At 43.5% G+C, this 15,795-nt stretch overlaps 3 protein-coding genes across 4 annotated transcripts in view; all 3 read right to left on the bottom strand.

The window, feature by feature from the left end:
* HSF5 (heat shock transcription factor 5) overlaps nt 1-12,621 on the bottom strand; it is a 49,248-nt gene extending 36,627 nt beyond the window's left edge. The window contains exons 1-2 of the mRNA XM_056127756.1: nt 12,012-12,621; nt 4,436-4,810 (exon numbers count right to left, since the gene is read on the bottom strand). Of these exons, the coding sequence (XP_055983731.1) occupies nt 4,436-4,810; nt 12,012-12,621 (985 nt within the window). The remainder of the gene's footprint in view (nt 1-4,435; nt 4,811-12,011) is intronic.
* SUPT4H1 (SPT4 homolog, DSIF elongation factor subunit) overlaps nt 1-12,647 on the bottom strand; it is a 133,531-nt gene extending 120,884 nt beyond the window's left edge. The window contains exon 1 of the mRNA XM_056127758.1: nt 12,644-12,647. The gene's annotated coding sequence lies outside the window, so the exon portion shown is untranslated. The remainder of the gene's footprint in view (nt 1-12,643) is intronic.
* Nucleotides 12,648-13,497: 850 nt separating this feature from the next.
* Nucleotides 13,498-15,795, bottom strand: part of MTMR4 (myotubularin related protein 4) — a 29,621-nt gene continuing 27,323 nt past the window's right edge. For both annotated transcript variants that reach the window (XM_056126655.1, XM_056126654.1), the window contains exon 18: nt 13,498-15,783. In XM_056126655.1, coding sequence (XP_055982630.1) covers nt 15,606-15,783 — 178 coding nt within the window. In that variant the 3' untranslated portion in view covers nt 13,498-15,605. The remainder of the gene's footprint in view (nt 15,784-15,795) is intronic.

The raw sequence follows: 15,795 nt of genomic DNA, 5'->3' as shown, positions 1-15,795 counted from the left end.
CTGTGTAACGGCCATGATCCCAGAGACTCAGAAATAAATCTCGAAACCCAGTGGCTTTCAGCAGAAATGCATCCGGACCCCGCAGTAGGCTACTGTTGCCAGGCCACCCCAGGGGGGAAAGGGTGTGATGAAACTTGTTGGGCATCACAGGATGGGGCTGGAGCCGGTCCTGGTCTCCCTGTCCCAATGAGACCCCAAGTCATCGCCCACGAACAGCCTCTCTGGCTCCTCATCAAGCTGCTCAACGGCCATGATCCCAGAGACTCAGGAGCAAATCTTGAAACCCAGTTTCTGCTTTTGGCAGAAATCCCTCCAGATTTAAGTGTTAAAATTCAGAATTTCAAAATCACATGGCCCTACGGCAGCCCATGCGACATCATATGTTATTCATAACCAGCAATAGAACACAAATTGTCTACTGTTGCCTTTTCAGCAGATCTGAGTATTGGGATAAAATCTCAAATAATAATGGTGGGTGTGGTGTTGAAATATTGAATGTGATAAAAGTAGAGAGAGAGTAATGTGGAAATCATCTGCCCCATAGGTAGGGGGAGGGTGTGGGATGGGGGTATACTGGGGTTTTGGGTGGTGGAGAATGGGCACTGGTGAAGGTACGGGTGTTTCATTGTATGACCGAAACTTAGAGCCGAAAGCTTTGTAACTGCTCTCACGGTCATTCAATAAATAAAATTATAAAAAATGAAAAAAAAAAGTAAGGTGGAGTTCATGCCCAATTCAATCAGCTAATCAGTGGCTGAATAAATAGCAGTACTCCTACATAAAAAAAATTATTAAAATGGTAGATTTATGTTATGTGTATTTTATCTGAATAAATAGGAAGGCAAACATAGTCGTGGTTTTGCTTGGTTCTTTTTCTGGCATCTAAAGAGAACTTCCTAGGTATCTAAGCCATGTCTTTCCTTAAAAATAAAATCGTTGGGGCCGCAGCAATAGTACAGGGGGAAGTGTGTTTGCCTTGCATGTGGCCGGTCAGGGTTCGATCTCTAGTATCCCTTATGGTCCCATGAGCATTGCCAGGAATAACTCCTGAGTACAGAGTCAGGAGTAACCCCTGAGCATTGCAGGGATGTGGCCCAAAAAGCAAAATAATAATAATAAATAATAAAAATAATAATTTTTTCAAAGAAACTGACAACACATTACTCAAGCACAAGAATAAGTACATTATAAAAATCTTAAAACTCCAAAATCCAGATTACTTACATATTTTAATATATAATTAGAAGCAGGAGGATGGGAGACAGCTCATAAGGCTGGAGTGTTGGGACCAGAGTGACAGTACAGTGGGTAGGGCATTTACCTGCAGACAGCCAGTCCATGTTCAATCCTCAGCATCTCATATGGTCCCCCAAGCACACCTAGAGTGATCCCTGAGTGCAGAGTCAGTAGTAAGCCCTGAGCACTACCAGGTGTGATCCAAAAACAAAAACCAAAAAACATGAAAAAAGACTAGAGTGCATGCCTTTCATGTGGTACTAAGAGTTTCAACCTCAACACACGGTCCCGAGTATCAACAGTAGTGATCCTGTGAGCACTGTGCTGGGAGTAGCCCAAAATGCTGCCAGGTAAGGCACCAAAGCAAACCAAAAGAGACTAAATATAAAAATTTTCATAATTTAAATGTGGCTTAAACAAGCAACACTCTTTGCCCAAGAGATAATTCCAAAACAATTAAAATGGGATTGGGGAGAGAGCTCAAAGGAGCAGATGCTTTGCAAGTGAGAAGTCAGGGTTTGGTCCCCAGCACATAGTTCCCAATCTCCACCAGGATTGATACCCTAGCACCAAGCCAGGTAGAACCCCTGAGAACTGCCAGGTGTAGCCCAAACACTAATAAATGATACAATACCTTTTTTAACTAAAAAAATTAAAATATTCCATATACATCATGTAAGCTTACAGTTTTACAAATTAGTTTAGCCTTTGAGGAATTAGTATCTAACCTCATTTGAAAGACAGCTTTTACAATATTGATGAATATTTTTAAGTTTTATTTATTTTTGTTGACTTTAGGTTGACTTTGCAACCACTCACTACTCTCGAACTGGAGCAATAGCACAGTGGGTAAGGCATTTGCCTTGCACAGGGCCGACCTGGGTTCGATTTCTCCATCCCTCTCAGAGAGCCCAGCAAGCTACCAAGAGTATTCTGCCCACATGGCAGAGCCTGGCAAGCTACCCATGGTGTATTTGATATGCCAAAAACAGTAACAACAAGTCTCACAGTGGAGACGTTACTAGTGCCTGCTTGAGCAAATCAATGAACAACGGGAGGACAGTGCTACAGATAGTGCTTTAGTTTTGTTTGTTTGGGGCAACACCAGCAATGTTAAGGGGTTACTCCTGACTCTGCACTCAGGAGTCACTCCTGGCAGTACTTGGGGTATCATATAGAATGCCAGGAATTGAACCCCGGTCAGCTATGTACAAGGCAGATGCCCTACCCAGTGAACTATTGCTCCAGCCCCTGAAAGATAGCTTTTAATATATTTTATCCTTTATACATAATTTTTAAATGGTACAAAGTCGCTTCACATAAATTCATTAACCCCTAACTCAAAATATGTCATTGATAGAAAGGAAAATTGAGGCTGAATGACATGAAATAATTCACTTAGTGTCACTTTGACTCTGAAAAGAAAAAAAAGTAAAAAAAAAATTTACTAAGAATCCTTATAGATAAGCACATTGCCAGAATGTAGCAGGATACAGAAGAGAGTAAAAGGCAAGTCCCATGCCTATGTTTTTGTTTTTAGGTGACACCAGTTGTGTCCAGGACTTAGCTCCTGGCTCTGCACTTGGGAACTATATGGGGTCCTGGGGATTGAACCTGGGCTGGCTGCTAAAAGGCAAGCACCCTATACACTGTACTATTGCTCTGGCCCCAAAAGATAGTTTTTAATATATTTTATCATTTATGATAAATATATATATATAAATATATAAATTGCTCTGACTCTATATTGCTCTGACTCAAGCAGCCCCATTCCTTGGATGCTCCACGCTGGATCTCCAACTCTTACAACTACACTATAATCTCTCTGCTATCTTAGCATGAATCAATAACCAAGGGGAGCTCATTGAAAGAGTACTCCTTCCAAAAATCTTGTGGTCTACCCTCACGGGGAGGAATTAATTCTGAGGAAGGCACATACCACAAAAGCATCTCTCAAAGGTAACTAAAATCCTAGAGAGACAGAACACAGATGTTAATAATGGATTTAAGCCAGATTACCCAGGGCTGGCCCCCAACCCTGCATCTGTCTTTGTGTGATTGATTTCCTAATCTATAAAATGAAGATAATTACATTATTTTATAAAGATGTGAAGATTTAAAAAAAAATTATATTTGAAAAGGAAGAATAATACTTATATAATTGTGTTAAATAAAATATTAGGAACCAGAGAGCAAGTAGAGCAGGCAGGGCACTTGCCTTGCACAGAGCTGACCCGGGTTCGAACTCCGCACCCCATATGGTTCCCCAAGCACTGCCAGGAGTGATCCCAGAGTGAAGAGCCAGGAGCAAGCCCTGAGCACTGACAAACTAAATTTTTCTTTTAGATAATAAAATTCGGCACTTTCTTTGCATATGCAAGGCTCCCTATTTGATCCCTGTCACCGCAAGGACCCTGGAAACTGTCATATATGGCACCCAGAAAAAAATTTTAAAGAACAAAATACCATCAACACACTCTTACTAAAGAATATATTTTAGTTTTAAGGTGAAGTATGATTTTTTTAATTAGGTTTCATTTCTATGACACAAATTATTTCATTAGGTAATTAACCTACAAACTTTAAAAATATGAAATATATAATGGGCTGGAGCAATAGCACAGTGGTTAGGACATTTGCCTTGCATGTGGCCGACCCAGGTTCAATTCCTCCATCCCTCTCAGAGAGCCCGGCAAGCTACTGAGATTGTCCCACCTGCATGGCAGAACCTGGCAAGCTCCCCATGGCGTATTCGATGTGCCAAAAACAGCAACTACAAGTCTCACAATAGAGTTGTTACTGGTGCCCACTCAAGTAAATCGATGAACAACGGGAGGACAGTGCTACAGTGCATAATGTGTACATAAATATTAAGGAGAACGAAATACCACACCAAGGGCTGGGTTGTAGTAAGGTTTGGTGTACTAAGTCTTAGTTTTGTTTCTAGAAAACATTTGAAGGATACAAAAGTTCCACTAAAAATTCATGTACCAACATTCATGTACCAACAGAATTTTCACATCACTAAGAACACAATGACATATATATTCTTAAAAATATGTCCTGATAAGAAATCTTTGACATTTCTTAGGTCAAAGTCCTATCATCTTTACTTAAGTATATAGACATGCATTTAACACGTATATATGCTCATTATAAAGTACCTTAAAAAAAGCCACTGAACTTGAATTTCTCATACCTGTTGGATAGTAGGCCTGGGAGTACTGTGCTGAGGGTGTGTAGTTACTGTATTTTTGGGAAGAGCCGACCATTGTTTGAGGACCTTGCTGAACGTGTACAGATGTGGCGCTGGGCTGCAGGGTATAGGTAACCTCAGTCGGAAACCTCTGCAGTACAGGAAATGGAACCCCTTTATCTGAAAAAGTGGGAGACGTTTCCACTTGTCCTGGGTGCATCCCAAGGGAGTTCTGCCATGTTCTGGGAGGAATCGGGGTCCGATCTAAACCCTTCAGAGGAAAAGTACTGTGGTTGTGGGATGAAGTCGATACGTAGGAGTATGGAGACAAACTATCTCGCCGGAATGACCGGTGGAATTGTCCTACAGCCACTGGCCCTGTGTAAGAGAGTAAAAGAACACTTATTAATTTTAAATTACATTACTGTATAGTACATCAAATGTCACAAAACACACTCTCCATCTAAGAATACTGAGCTCCCAATCTTCTGGGGTGTTTTGTTTTGGGGGACATATCCGGCGATGCTCAGGGGTCACTCCTGGCTCTGCACCTCAGAATTACAACAGTCCACAAATATATTAGTTTTAATATAATAAGCTAGAGCCCCAAAAATGTGATATCACACATACAACTGAAAAATAATCAAACTTTGGTTATCAACATCACTGTCATAATAGTGGCAAAACTCCAATATTTAATCAAATAGTAAATAAAATATCCCATGTTTAAAATTTTTCGTAAGATCACTCATTCAAACCATCAGATTCCATTGACTGACCTAGATTTTTTCTAATCTGTAATCTTTCTTCGTGTTTTAGAAGTTAAATTGTCTACCAAACTATAAATCTTAAAAGGCAAAAGAATAAGCACCATGCTACATACACAAAAGAAGTATGTGTTGGGGCTGGAGTGATAGCACAGCGGGTAGGGCGTTTGCCTTGCACGCAGCCAACATGGCCGACCCGAGTTCGATTCCCAGCATCCCATATGGTCCCCTGAGCACCGCCAGGAGTAATTCCTGAGTGCATGAGGCAGGAGTAACCCCTGAGCATCGCCGGGTGTGACCCAAAAAGCAAAAAAAAAAAAAAAAAGAAGTATGTGTATGAGCTGGAGAGATAGTACAGCAGGTAAGGAACTTTCCTTGCACCGGCTCATCTGGGTTCGATCTCTGATATCCCATGTCATGTTAAGTGAAGTAAGTCAGAAGAAGAAAGGCAAACAGTGAACGATCTCACATATCTGTGATATATATGGAATAACAATAGGAGGTAATGCATTGGTAACAGGAAATGATACACCGGTGAAGAGATAAGTACTGGCTCATGCTATGACTGAAAACAACTTTGTAACAGTGTATCTCACAGTGATTCAATTAAAAAAATTATTTTTTAAGCGAAGGTAATGCAAGGCATCAAAGGGGGGGGATGCCTAGATTGCTTTAGATTATAGAACTGAGAAGGGTTAGATCAAGGGAGGAAATAGATCAAGGGAGGAAGTAAGAAGAGACATACGAAAAGAAACAGGGCAGGGGGGCAGATCTGTGGTATATCTATATATCTAAACCACAGAACCAACAAAATTGAAAGCATGAGGGGTCAGAGTGATAGTAGAGCTGATAGAGCACTTCCTTTACAGGTGGAGGATCCAGGTTCAATCTCTGGCACACCATATGATTCCCCGAGTCTGCCAGGAGTGATCTCTCAGCAGAGAGCCAGGACTAAGCCTTGCCTGAGACTGTTGAGTGTGGTCTAAACCTCCCCCCAAACAAACAACTCCTGAAAGCATAAGATCCAAACAACAGCTTCCAAACTTAAAATGAGCCTGTCAAGGAGGCAGATGGTGGGTGGGAGTGAACCTGGGTTCACTGATGGAGGAAAGCTGACACTGGTGATAGCACTGGTGTTGGAACAGTGTCTGAAACTCAGCTATGAATATCCTTATAAATCATGGTGCCTTAATAAAAGATTATTTTTAAAAAGTATTGGCGAAAATAAAACATACATACACATACACAAAGTCTAAAGCCCTGAAATCAGGAGCTTATTCATACAACTGATTCAAATGGTGCATTAAAAACCACTTTTCTACTTTTCTTTTAAAGTGCAAAAAAAATAGCTTTTATACTACTTGACTAGTGATTTGCATATTTATATACTTTGAATTCACACTGGAAATTCTTCGTTTTAAGACCTAGAGAAATACTTTTTGGTTTACATGTTTCTGAGTGTCAAACCTACCTAACACTTGGGACTGGGGATGTGGCTCAAGGAGCTGAGCCCCATGGAACTGGCATGGTCAGTTTCCAGTCATGGCCATGTGTGCCCTCCACTACCACCTCCCCAGGGAAAAAGTAAGTATATAACCCCCCATACAAACAAGAGTACCTACCACTTAACTTTCTCCCTTGGGTGCTTCCCACACTAAGAGTGAATATTACTACATTGCATAATATCTTCTCTATCTGTTCTGGATTAAACTACTACTGAATTCTCAGATATAACTGATCAGTTATTAAGCAGTCCTCTTTCTCAATTCCAAATTAAAATGCAAGTTCAATTCTGGGGCTGGGAAGGTAGCTCAAAAGTCTTAAGCACATGCCTGGCACATGGAGACCTACAGTCTGACCTGGCACCATGTAGTCTCCAAGCACTGCCAGATACAGCCCTGGTAGTGTCCCCAAAACAAATAAAAAGAAAATGCAAATTAAACTTTTTATCATGATAATCTCTGAGTGTTGGCCAAAGATCTAAATATTTTAGCTGTTGCTTACATAAGAACACTGGTAAGTGTTAGGAGGGCATTTTTTGTTTTTTTTAACCACACACTGAGGTACTCAGGGGCTACCCACAGCTTGGTGCTGGAAATTTTTCCCAGCAATGTTTGAAGTTCATTTGGTGCAAGGAATAGAACCCAGACTCTTGCATATAAAGAATGTATGCCAGGGGCTGGAGCGATAATACAGGAGGTAGGGTGTTGCCTTGCACACAGTCAAGGGGTTTGATTCCCAGGACCCCAAATAGTCCCCAGAGCCCACCAGAGTAATTCCTAAGTGCAGAACCAAGAGTGAACTCTGAGCCTAGCTGGGTATATAACACACCATCCCCATCCATACTCCACCACAAAAAAAAATGCACACCAACCCACTGAACAACCTCTCTAGTCCACGAGGATATTCTTTCACATTTTTTAAATATAATAAAAATAAAAAATGTTTAGCTCTTTTTTATTCTCCTTTAAAGGCTCTTACATGGCTCTATGTTTTGTTTTGTTTTGTTTTGCTTTAGGCCACACCTGGCTGAGAACAGGGCTTACTCCTGGCTAGAAATCTGCTCCTAGTGGGCTTAGGGGACTCCATGGGGTGTCCAGAATTAACACAGATGAGCTGTGTACAAGGCAAGCACCTTACTCACTGTACCATCTCTCCATATTCTGACCAACTTTATAAAACATCACCTATAAATATTCAGAACATCTTTAAGATGTACCTGGCAAACTTTAAATTCAGAATTCTGGAAATATAGGCAGAAATAAATTTTTATACCTAAATATTCTATTCCATCTATATGGATGAATCTAAATTATTCAATTCCCAGGGAAGAACTTGCTCCTTGGCCCGAAATCTGCACCTGAGAGCTTACTATCCCCAGGCAAAGATCAGATTATCTACAGTTTAGAACTATTAGTTTAGAAAGTTTTAACAGACATAAAGCAATTTGCCATGAAAAACAAAAGAACAAAAAAGGGAAAACCTGGGGTAATAGTCCAAGGACAGGGTATCTGTCTTGAATGCTGCTGACCCAGGATAGATCTCCTGCCTCCCATAGGATCCCACAGCCCCATCAAGAGTGAATCCTGTGTGCAGAGCCCAGGTAAGCCCTGAGCACTACTGAGTGTGGTCCAAAAGGGGAAAAAAGAGAAAAAAAACCCTGTGATCCAAACATTTAATATCAAGCACATTATTGAAAGGCAAATAGGTATGCCACCTCCATGAATTGAAGAGAGAATCAGGTCCTAAAACAAGACAACTACCTGGAAAAGAGAGGTATTCAAACCCATAAACTAAAGCAGAACGCAGAAAATAAAATGGAAACTAAGAAATAATGGTGCAGGCATGCATATGACCAAGATAAGATTCAAGCAAAATAAAAATTAGAGGAAAAATAGGAAAGCCAAGCATGTGGTATTAAAAAGCAATATAAGGGACTGGTAGTACAGCGGGTAGGACTCTTGCCTTGCATGCAGCCGACCTGGGTTCCATCCCCACTGGCGTCCCATATGGTCCCTCTAGCATGCCAGGAATGATCTCTGAACGCAGAGCCAGGAGTCAGTCCTGAACACCACCAGGTGTGGCCCAAAAACAAAAAAGCAAAAGAAAGTTAGGCCACTATTTTTTAACTTAGAATTATATTCCACCGAAGTTTTAGTATTTCCACACACACACTACCCGTACTCCAAAAGTGCACCACATCTGATGGAGTTCAAAATAGGAGGCAGCCAATCTTACAGAGAAATATGTATTTCTTACAGATTGATATATAAAAGCATACAATGCCCAACCACTAATAACATGTTAGTGATCCCTTATAAAAGGGTTAATGGCCCCTGGGTGAAATATAACAATCTTCATCCTCTTTCCTCTAAGGATACTTTCCTGTAGCATTTTCAGTGGTTTTTCATAACAAACAATACAAAATATGTTATTTCGGTTCTGCTTTGGGGTAGGGATTGGGGTTTGGGATGGAAATACCCAAAATACAGTGGTGGGAAGGTGTAATGGTCGTGGGACTGGTGTTTGAGTATTAAATGTAATGAAATATTATAAAATAAAAATTAAATAAAAAGTTTCAGTATCCTAGTAGACCAATCTTACTATATGGAAAACCTATAGATGACATGCCTGACCTACCCACTACACACAATGGTGAGGTTAGGGGGTGGCAAGAAATGCCTAAAACCACCGCTTATTCTTCCAGCGCATGTTCTCCCTTGAACTTGGGTTTGATTGCTTGTCTGTATAGATCTTTGTTTCCTTAGGTTTCTACTCTGGAGAAGCCTGTGCACCCTCTTAAACATATACTTTCTCTCCTTCTCTTTCCCTCATATCTTCCTAAATAAGTTTCATTCAATAAAATTTAAAAAAATAAATAAAAGAAAAGAGGGGCTGGAGCGATAGTACAGCAGTTAGGGTGTTTGCCTTGTACTCAGTCAACCCGGGTTCAATTCCCCGCATCCCATATGGTCCCCCAAGCACCGCCAGGAATAATTCCTGAGTGCAAAACCAGGAATAACCCCTGTCCTTCACCAGGTGTGACCCAAAAAGAAAAAAAAAAAGAAACTACACAATCTAGGAATGTGTGAACTAATGTATTTTTATACTGAAAAAAATGAATTAAACGTATCTTTTAACAAATTATTCTTAAAAGCCTGACAATGAACTAAATATTACTGTATTTCTTCAATTAAAATGGTTTTTCTCAGTATCCAACTGAATTTGAGATAGGTCACTGTCACTGTCCTCCCACTGTTCATCGATTTGCTCAAGCGGGCCCAGTAATATCTCCATTCTGAGACTTGTTGTTACTGTGTTTGGCATATCGAATATGTCAAGGGTAGCTTGCAAGGCTTTGCCGTGCGGACGAGATACTCTCGGTAGCTTGCCTAGCTTGCCGGGCTCTCTGAGAGGGGCGGAGGAATCGAACCCGGCTCGGCTGGGCTGGCTGTGCACAAGGCAAATGCCCTACTGCTGTGCTATCGCCCTGGCTTTTTAGATAGGTGACGGGAAAATAAGAAAATAAGAGGGGAAAAATAAAAGTGAGCAAGAGTTGATTTTTAGCATGTAGGTATCTTTTTTTGGAAAGAGTTATTCTATAGCTCCCCAAAATACATTTTTCCAGTCTTTCCTACTTAGGCCTACCAGATCTACAACCTGATAACAAACATTCAGGTCAGAAAGGCTGCCAAAGGTATGCCAAGTTTTAGTCTCCTTCCATCTCCTCCAAAGGTAATGGTTATCCCATGGAGAGGCCATTCCAGATGAAATCAGGGCCATCACATGCAGATGCTTGGTATTCTTTTAGAATTCCTTTAGAACATTCCTAAGCCACTGCTATTTTTCCAACTTGTTACTGCCAGAACTCTAACTTGATTCTTTATCTTCTAAACTCCACAGGATACCAGCTAATTCCTTGTCTTCTAAATTCCAAAAGAACAAAGTGCTATCTCATAACCCTCTCAGGTTAAATGGAACAAAATGTTACTTCTGTGTATTTTAAAAGTATCCTGTATCTGTAAAATAGCCAGCATCTTTATGCCAAATCCACATTAACATGCTACAAATATTTCTGGTATTCTCCTAGTTGAAGGTAAGGAATACAAATTTTTTTGTTTTTGAGCCACACCCCATGAGGGTTTGCTCCTGGCTGTGTTTAGGGATCCTCCCTCATAAGGATGCAAGGCTAAGTGCTCTACTGGCTGCACTATCACTTTGACCCAGGTTAAGAATAAATCCTCATTGCTAAATACTGTTGCTTTCTTTCAATCCTGGACTCTCAGAGAAAGGGGATATTAGCACTCTCACCTTATTGGAAGAGGTTAAAGTATCCAAAATCAAGTATACAAAAATTTTCTGTCAGTTTTTGAAATTTTAGTAATTATATACGCACAAACTGTTTTTCAAAACTAAACAAATTGTGGCCAATGGCGGCAAATCCAAAAGTACTAAGTTTTCTAAAATTATTTAAAACTAAAACTCTATAACTGTAAAGAAAACCATTTTAGCCTAATGTTTGTCTAAATCACAATGCCTTAAATAAGCACTGATTATTTGTTAAGCATCACCTGTTGGGCCAATTCATTCCACATAAGAATAATACCTTGTAAATGATAAATATTTTGCTCCTAAAATAATTTGAGATAGGTCAAATTATTTGAGAAGTGTTTCATTTTATGTTACTTGGAACCTAAACTAGTACTGTCAGAATCCTTCTTCCAAGATTTCTTGTAGAGGTGTCAACAGGTGGAAGGCAGTGTATCTCTTCAAGGACAAACTTCCCTGGTAGCTTTCTCGTTTCCTTTGGTCGGTATAAATTTCCAACGTTTTCTTGGCTGTGACTTTGTTCCTTCCCACCTAAGCCTTCCTCATCATCTCACCCTGCACGGCAACTCAGTTCTGCTTCGCACTGGAGCCAAGGAGTCGTCTCCAGACCCAGTTTCCACCGTGACCCGTGTGTTCCACAGGTTTACAGGGGAGAAACCCCTGGGGTTCAGCAAGGTAAACGCCCATGGAGACTGGGAGAGCGCCAGGCAGGGTGCAAGAGGGGCTCAGGAGGAACAGAAAGCGAGTCTTGGGCGCAGGGGCCGCAAGCTCGTCCAGCAGAGGTACCCGGGAGTGGGGAAAAGGGCAGCCGGGAAGGGGGGGACCCCGAACCTATTTCCCAGAGCGCACGCAGGGTGCATTTCGGAGACCTCAAAGGTGGGGATGCGCGACCGGGCCCCGTCGAAGTGGCGGTTGCTGCCCTCGGCCGTGCCCGGAGGCGGGTGCAGAGGGGCCGCCCGCCCCGAGGCTGGCGACCGACTCACCGTGCGGCTCGGGCCGGGGCCCCGCGGGCGGCGGCGGCGGCTCCGGGTGCTGCAGCGGGGAGGTGGAGGTGGAGGCCGAGGCGGACGCCGACGTAATGAGGAGCCGCTGGAAGCGGTTGGGTGGGCGGCAGGGCACCTCCAGGCCGGCCGCCAGCTTGGCCTTGTTGGCACTGGTGAGCCTCTTGAGGTGCACGAGCAGCTGCGGCTGGTCGCGGCGGAAGTGCGGGCTGTGGAAGTGGTGGAGCGGCCCGTCGCCCGCCGGCCCGCCGCCCCCCGGCCCCGGCCCGGGCCCCGCCGCGCCCGGCCCGCCCAGCACCACCTTGCGGAAGCCGTAGAGGTTGAGCTGGCGGATGAAGCTGGTGAAGTTGGTGGTTTTGAAGAGCTCGGGCTCGGCCCCCGCCGCCCCGACGCCGCCGCCGCCGCCGCCCCCCGCCGCCCCCGCCACGGGCGGGCTCAGCAGCTCCGCCTCGAAGAGCGGCTGGTCGATGAGCAGCCCCTCGCCGCGGCCGTCCCAGCGGATCGAGCGGTACCGGGGACTGTTCACCAGCCGCCACAGCTTGGCCGGGAAGTTGTTGGGGTTGATGGGGGTGGAGAGCAGCGCCTCCTCCATCGCCCCCGCCCGGGCCCTGGGCCTCGCCCCGCCGAGCCTGGCTCTCCCACCCCGTTCTCGATCCCCCCCGGCCTTCGCTTCGCCCTGCCCCCTGCCCCCTCCTGCCGGCGCCCGGACCCCCGGGGACCGTTGGTGCGCGAGGTCGCGCCGCGCCCTGCAGTGTGGCCAATGGGGCCTCGAGTTCCCGCCGCGCGGAGGGGCCCCGGCACGAGCCGGCCCGCCCCCTGGGCCCCGCGCGGTAGGGGAAGCCACCCTCCCTCACGCCCCCAACACCCACGGCAGGAGAAGGTCCCGGTTCCTCCAGGCAGTCCTGAACCCGCGGCCAGGGGTCTGCGATGGGCAGGCGCTCCAGGCATCAGAACCCCATCTCGGAACCCCAGGGTTTGTGTATTTCAGAACCACCCACGTGGCCGCAGGGCTTGGGATTCATCCAGTGAGTACTTGGCCAGCCTTCAGGACAAAAAGCCTGGCGCTGGAGCCATCGTAGAGCAAGGTAGGGCGCTTGCCTTTGCACACAACAGACCAGGTTCCGTCCCTGAGCAAGCCCTGAGCACTGCCAGGTGTGGCCAAAAAACCAGAACACAACCGCACACACGCGCGCACACACAAAAAAAAACCCAAAAAAGCTAATTCTCTAATCTTAGTAGTACCATATCTCAAGGAAAAATGCACATTTTTGATTAAAATCATATGTAATCATTTATGTCTATATAAAAATTACATATGTACTATTTTATATTTTAATTACCCTAAAAGGAGAGGTCACTAAAAACAAATGATTGGGACAAAGGAACATGATACTTTAGTCCCTTCTCATACTCTAAAGGGAAAAAAAATTAGTTATTTCTCCAAAATAAAAAGACCCAACAAAGCAGCACTAATATAGAGATTTTATTTAAATCGTATTGAGATTTTACAGCACATTGCATGTTTGCCACAACGCAACTGCACAGTTTGAATTTTTGGCCACATCATGTCACGGACACCCACAAGAGCTCTGAAAGGAGTAGTTGATGAATACATCTGAGCCAAGAGCCCAGAGTGTCTCTCCAAGGCCATGCAGTATATTTACTGATGGGATAGTCCCTCAAAACAGCCCAAGTAGACAGATACAGTCTCCTCAAGTATTACCAATCTTACTCCCCCTGAAAACAGGCAGAGTGCAGTGCAACAAAAGTCAAGATAATTAAAAAGCCACTCACAACTGGCAGTCAATTTTAATGATTAAGAAGATGCTTAGAAGAATTTTACGTATCAGAGACAAGGAATAATTTGTTATTTTTTCAGTGATTTCAGGAATTTATCAGACACAAAAATCTCCATTATTCAACTCCATTTTAACAAAAAAAGTTCTTCTACACTGACCTAAATATGCCAAAACTTTTTAGGTTACATCCATGGCAAGTATAAAAGCACAGATGCTTCCTTGTAGGACTGAAGAAAAGGCCAGGATAAATCACAATTCTTGTTCTAAATGCAGATCCTAATTGTTTTCAAATGAAAATATTTTCTAAGAAGCAACATGAAAGTAGCAGTTACACAGACAGACAGCTACCATTTTTTAAAAACAGGATAAGCCTAAATATAATTTACCTTTTATACACCAACAAATGAAGGAAAATGTATAAAGGAAGTCCTAGTGGTTTCATTATAGGTCAAGGAGACTGTATCTGTCCCAACCGGAGTACATGGCTATATCACTGTATCTTTTGGTTAAGTGCCACTGGTACATATTAAGATTGGGAAAAAAGGAAAAAAAAAAAAGTTTGGTCCAAATGGACACATTTTCTCTCCCAATTTTGGTATCAAGGCTTTCTTCTCTTCTGTTTGGGTTCCATTGTAAGTGCACAGAAATAGACAGCAGCATTTGTACTGAAACCCTCACATACCAAACAGCATATTCTAGGAGGTAAAAAAACCAAACACTAAATTCTACCCTCAAGGTGTCAAGTGTTCAGGATAAAAAGCAGTGTGACCCAAAGGAGGCAGCAGCCAAAGGAAAGACAACATGAGGGGAGGGAAGAGGGCAATGGAACAACAAAAACAAACAAAACATTGTTTATTTTCATGCCAGGAGAGGATCAAGGTGTATAGCTCCTGTGTTAGCACCAGGACAACTAGGTAAAGTCAGGCGCAGGGGGGGGCGGGGGGGGCACAATTAGCAAATATGTCACAAGAGTAACTTCTGCTTTTCCTTTCTCATTCTTCACAGTGCATACCTCAAGAGCTGCCACTGAGTAACAGAGACTGCTGCCTTCACAGCTCAGAATAACTGATTTTTGCCAAAATGGAACATGAGCAGTTTTCCTCTGCTCCACAAAATGTCTCATGCCCTACAATGCTCCCCTGAACTGAAAAAATTTCACTGATGCTGGCCAATGAGTCGTGAAAAAAACAGCAAAACCTCCACTTGCTGAATCAGTCTTTAAACCAAACTCCACAGAAAGACAGAACTAATGCAACTAGAGGGGGTGCCTCTAAAGACTGAGCCTTCATGCACAGACACAGAGCACAGAGGTACAGGGAAAGAGTTCATTTCAAATAGGATAGGAATTCCTATCTTATATACTATAATCTGCTTTGTCAAGGTGGAGGAGAGATGGGTCTGGTTACCACTTGGAGTTTGGTTATACAGATGCCTTTCTATTGCTGTTTGGGGCACACATTGCCAGGCAGTATCTGGGAAATCATCATCTTACTCTGATCCCCCCAGAAGAAAGAAGCTGGAGTCACCAACTCAACCTTAAGCTTCTGGAATCTGGTTCTGGATCAGGACCGAATGCCCCAAGATGAGGATCTCACCAACAGAGGACCGCCTGCCAAATTGGAATTCCTCTGCTCCAGTCTCATGGTACCAAGGAGGATCTCTCAAGAAGGTTATCTCAGCTCTGATTTCAGGAGCCACGCTAAGGAACCTTTAAAACTACACCAGAATCGGATCCTCCCTTCAAACCTGCTCAAATTGGACAGGTCATCTCTGGCATTCAACTGGAGGCTGTAGCAATGGGTTTCTTCAGATGTTGGCTCATGAGTTCCCTGGCACGAGAAACTTGGATATGTTCGTAACATGAGTTACAGACGAGAACGGGGTCATAGAGTTGTTGATCAGGAATGGGCAACTTCAGGTGACAGCAGCCAGCACAGAATACATTCCCACAATTTCTGTCAAACAAA

Source organism: Sorex fumeus, unplaced genomic scaffold (assembly GCF_029834395.1).
Source record: "Sorex fumeus unplaced genomic scaffold, SorFum_2.1 ptg000063l, whole genome shotgun sequence".
Lineage (NCBI taxonomy): Eukaryota > Metazoa > Chordata > Mammalia > Eulipotyphla > Soricidae > Sorex > Sorex fumeus.
This window is presented reverse-complemented; position numbering and strand designations above follow the sequence as displayed.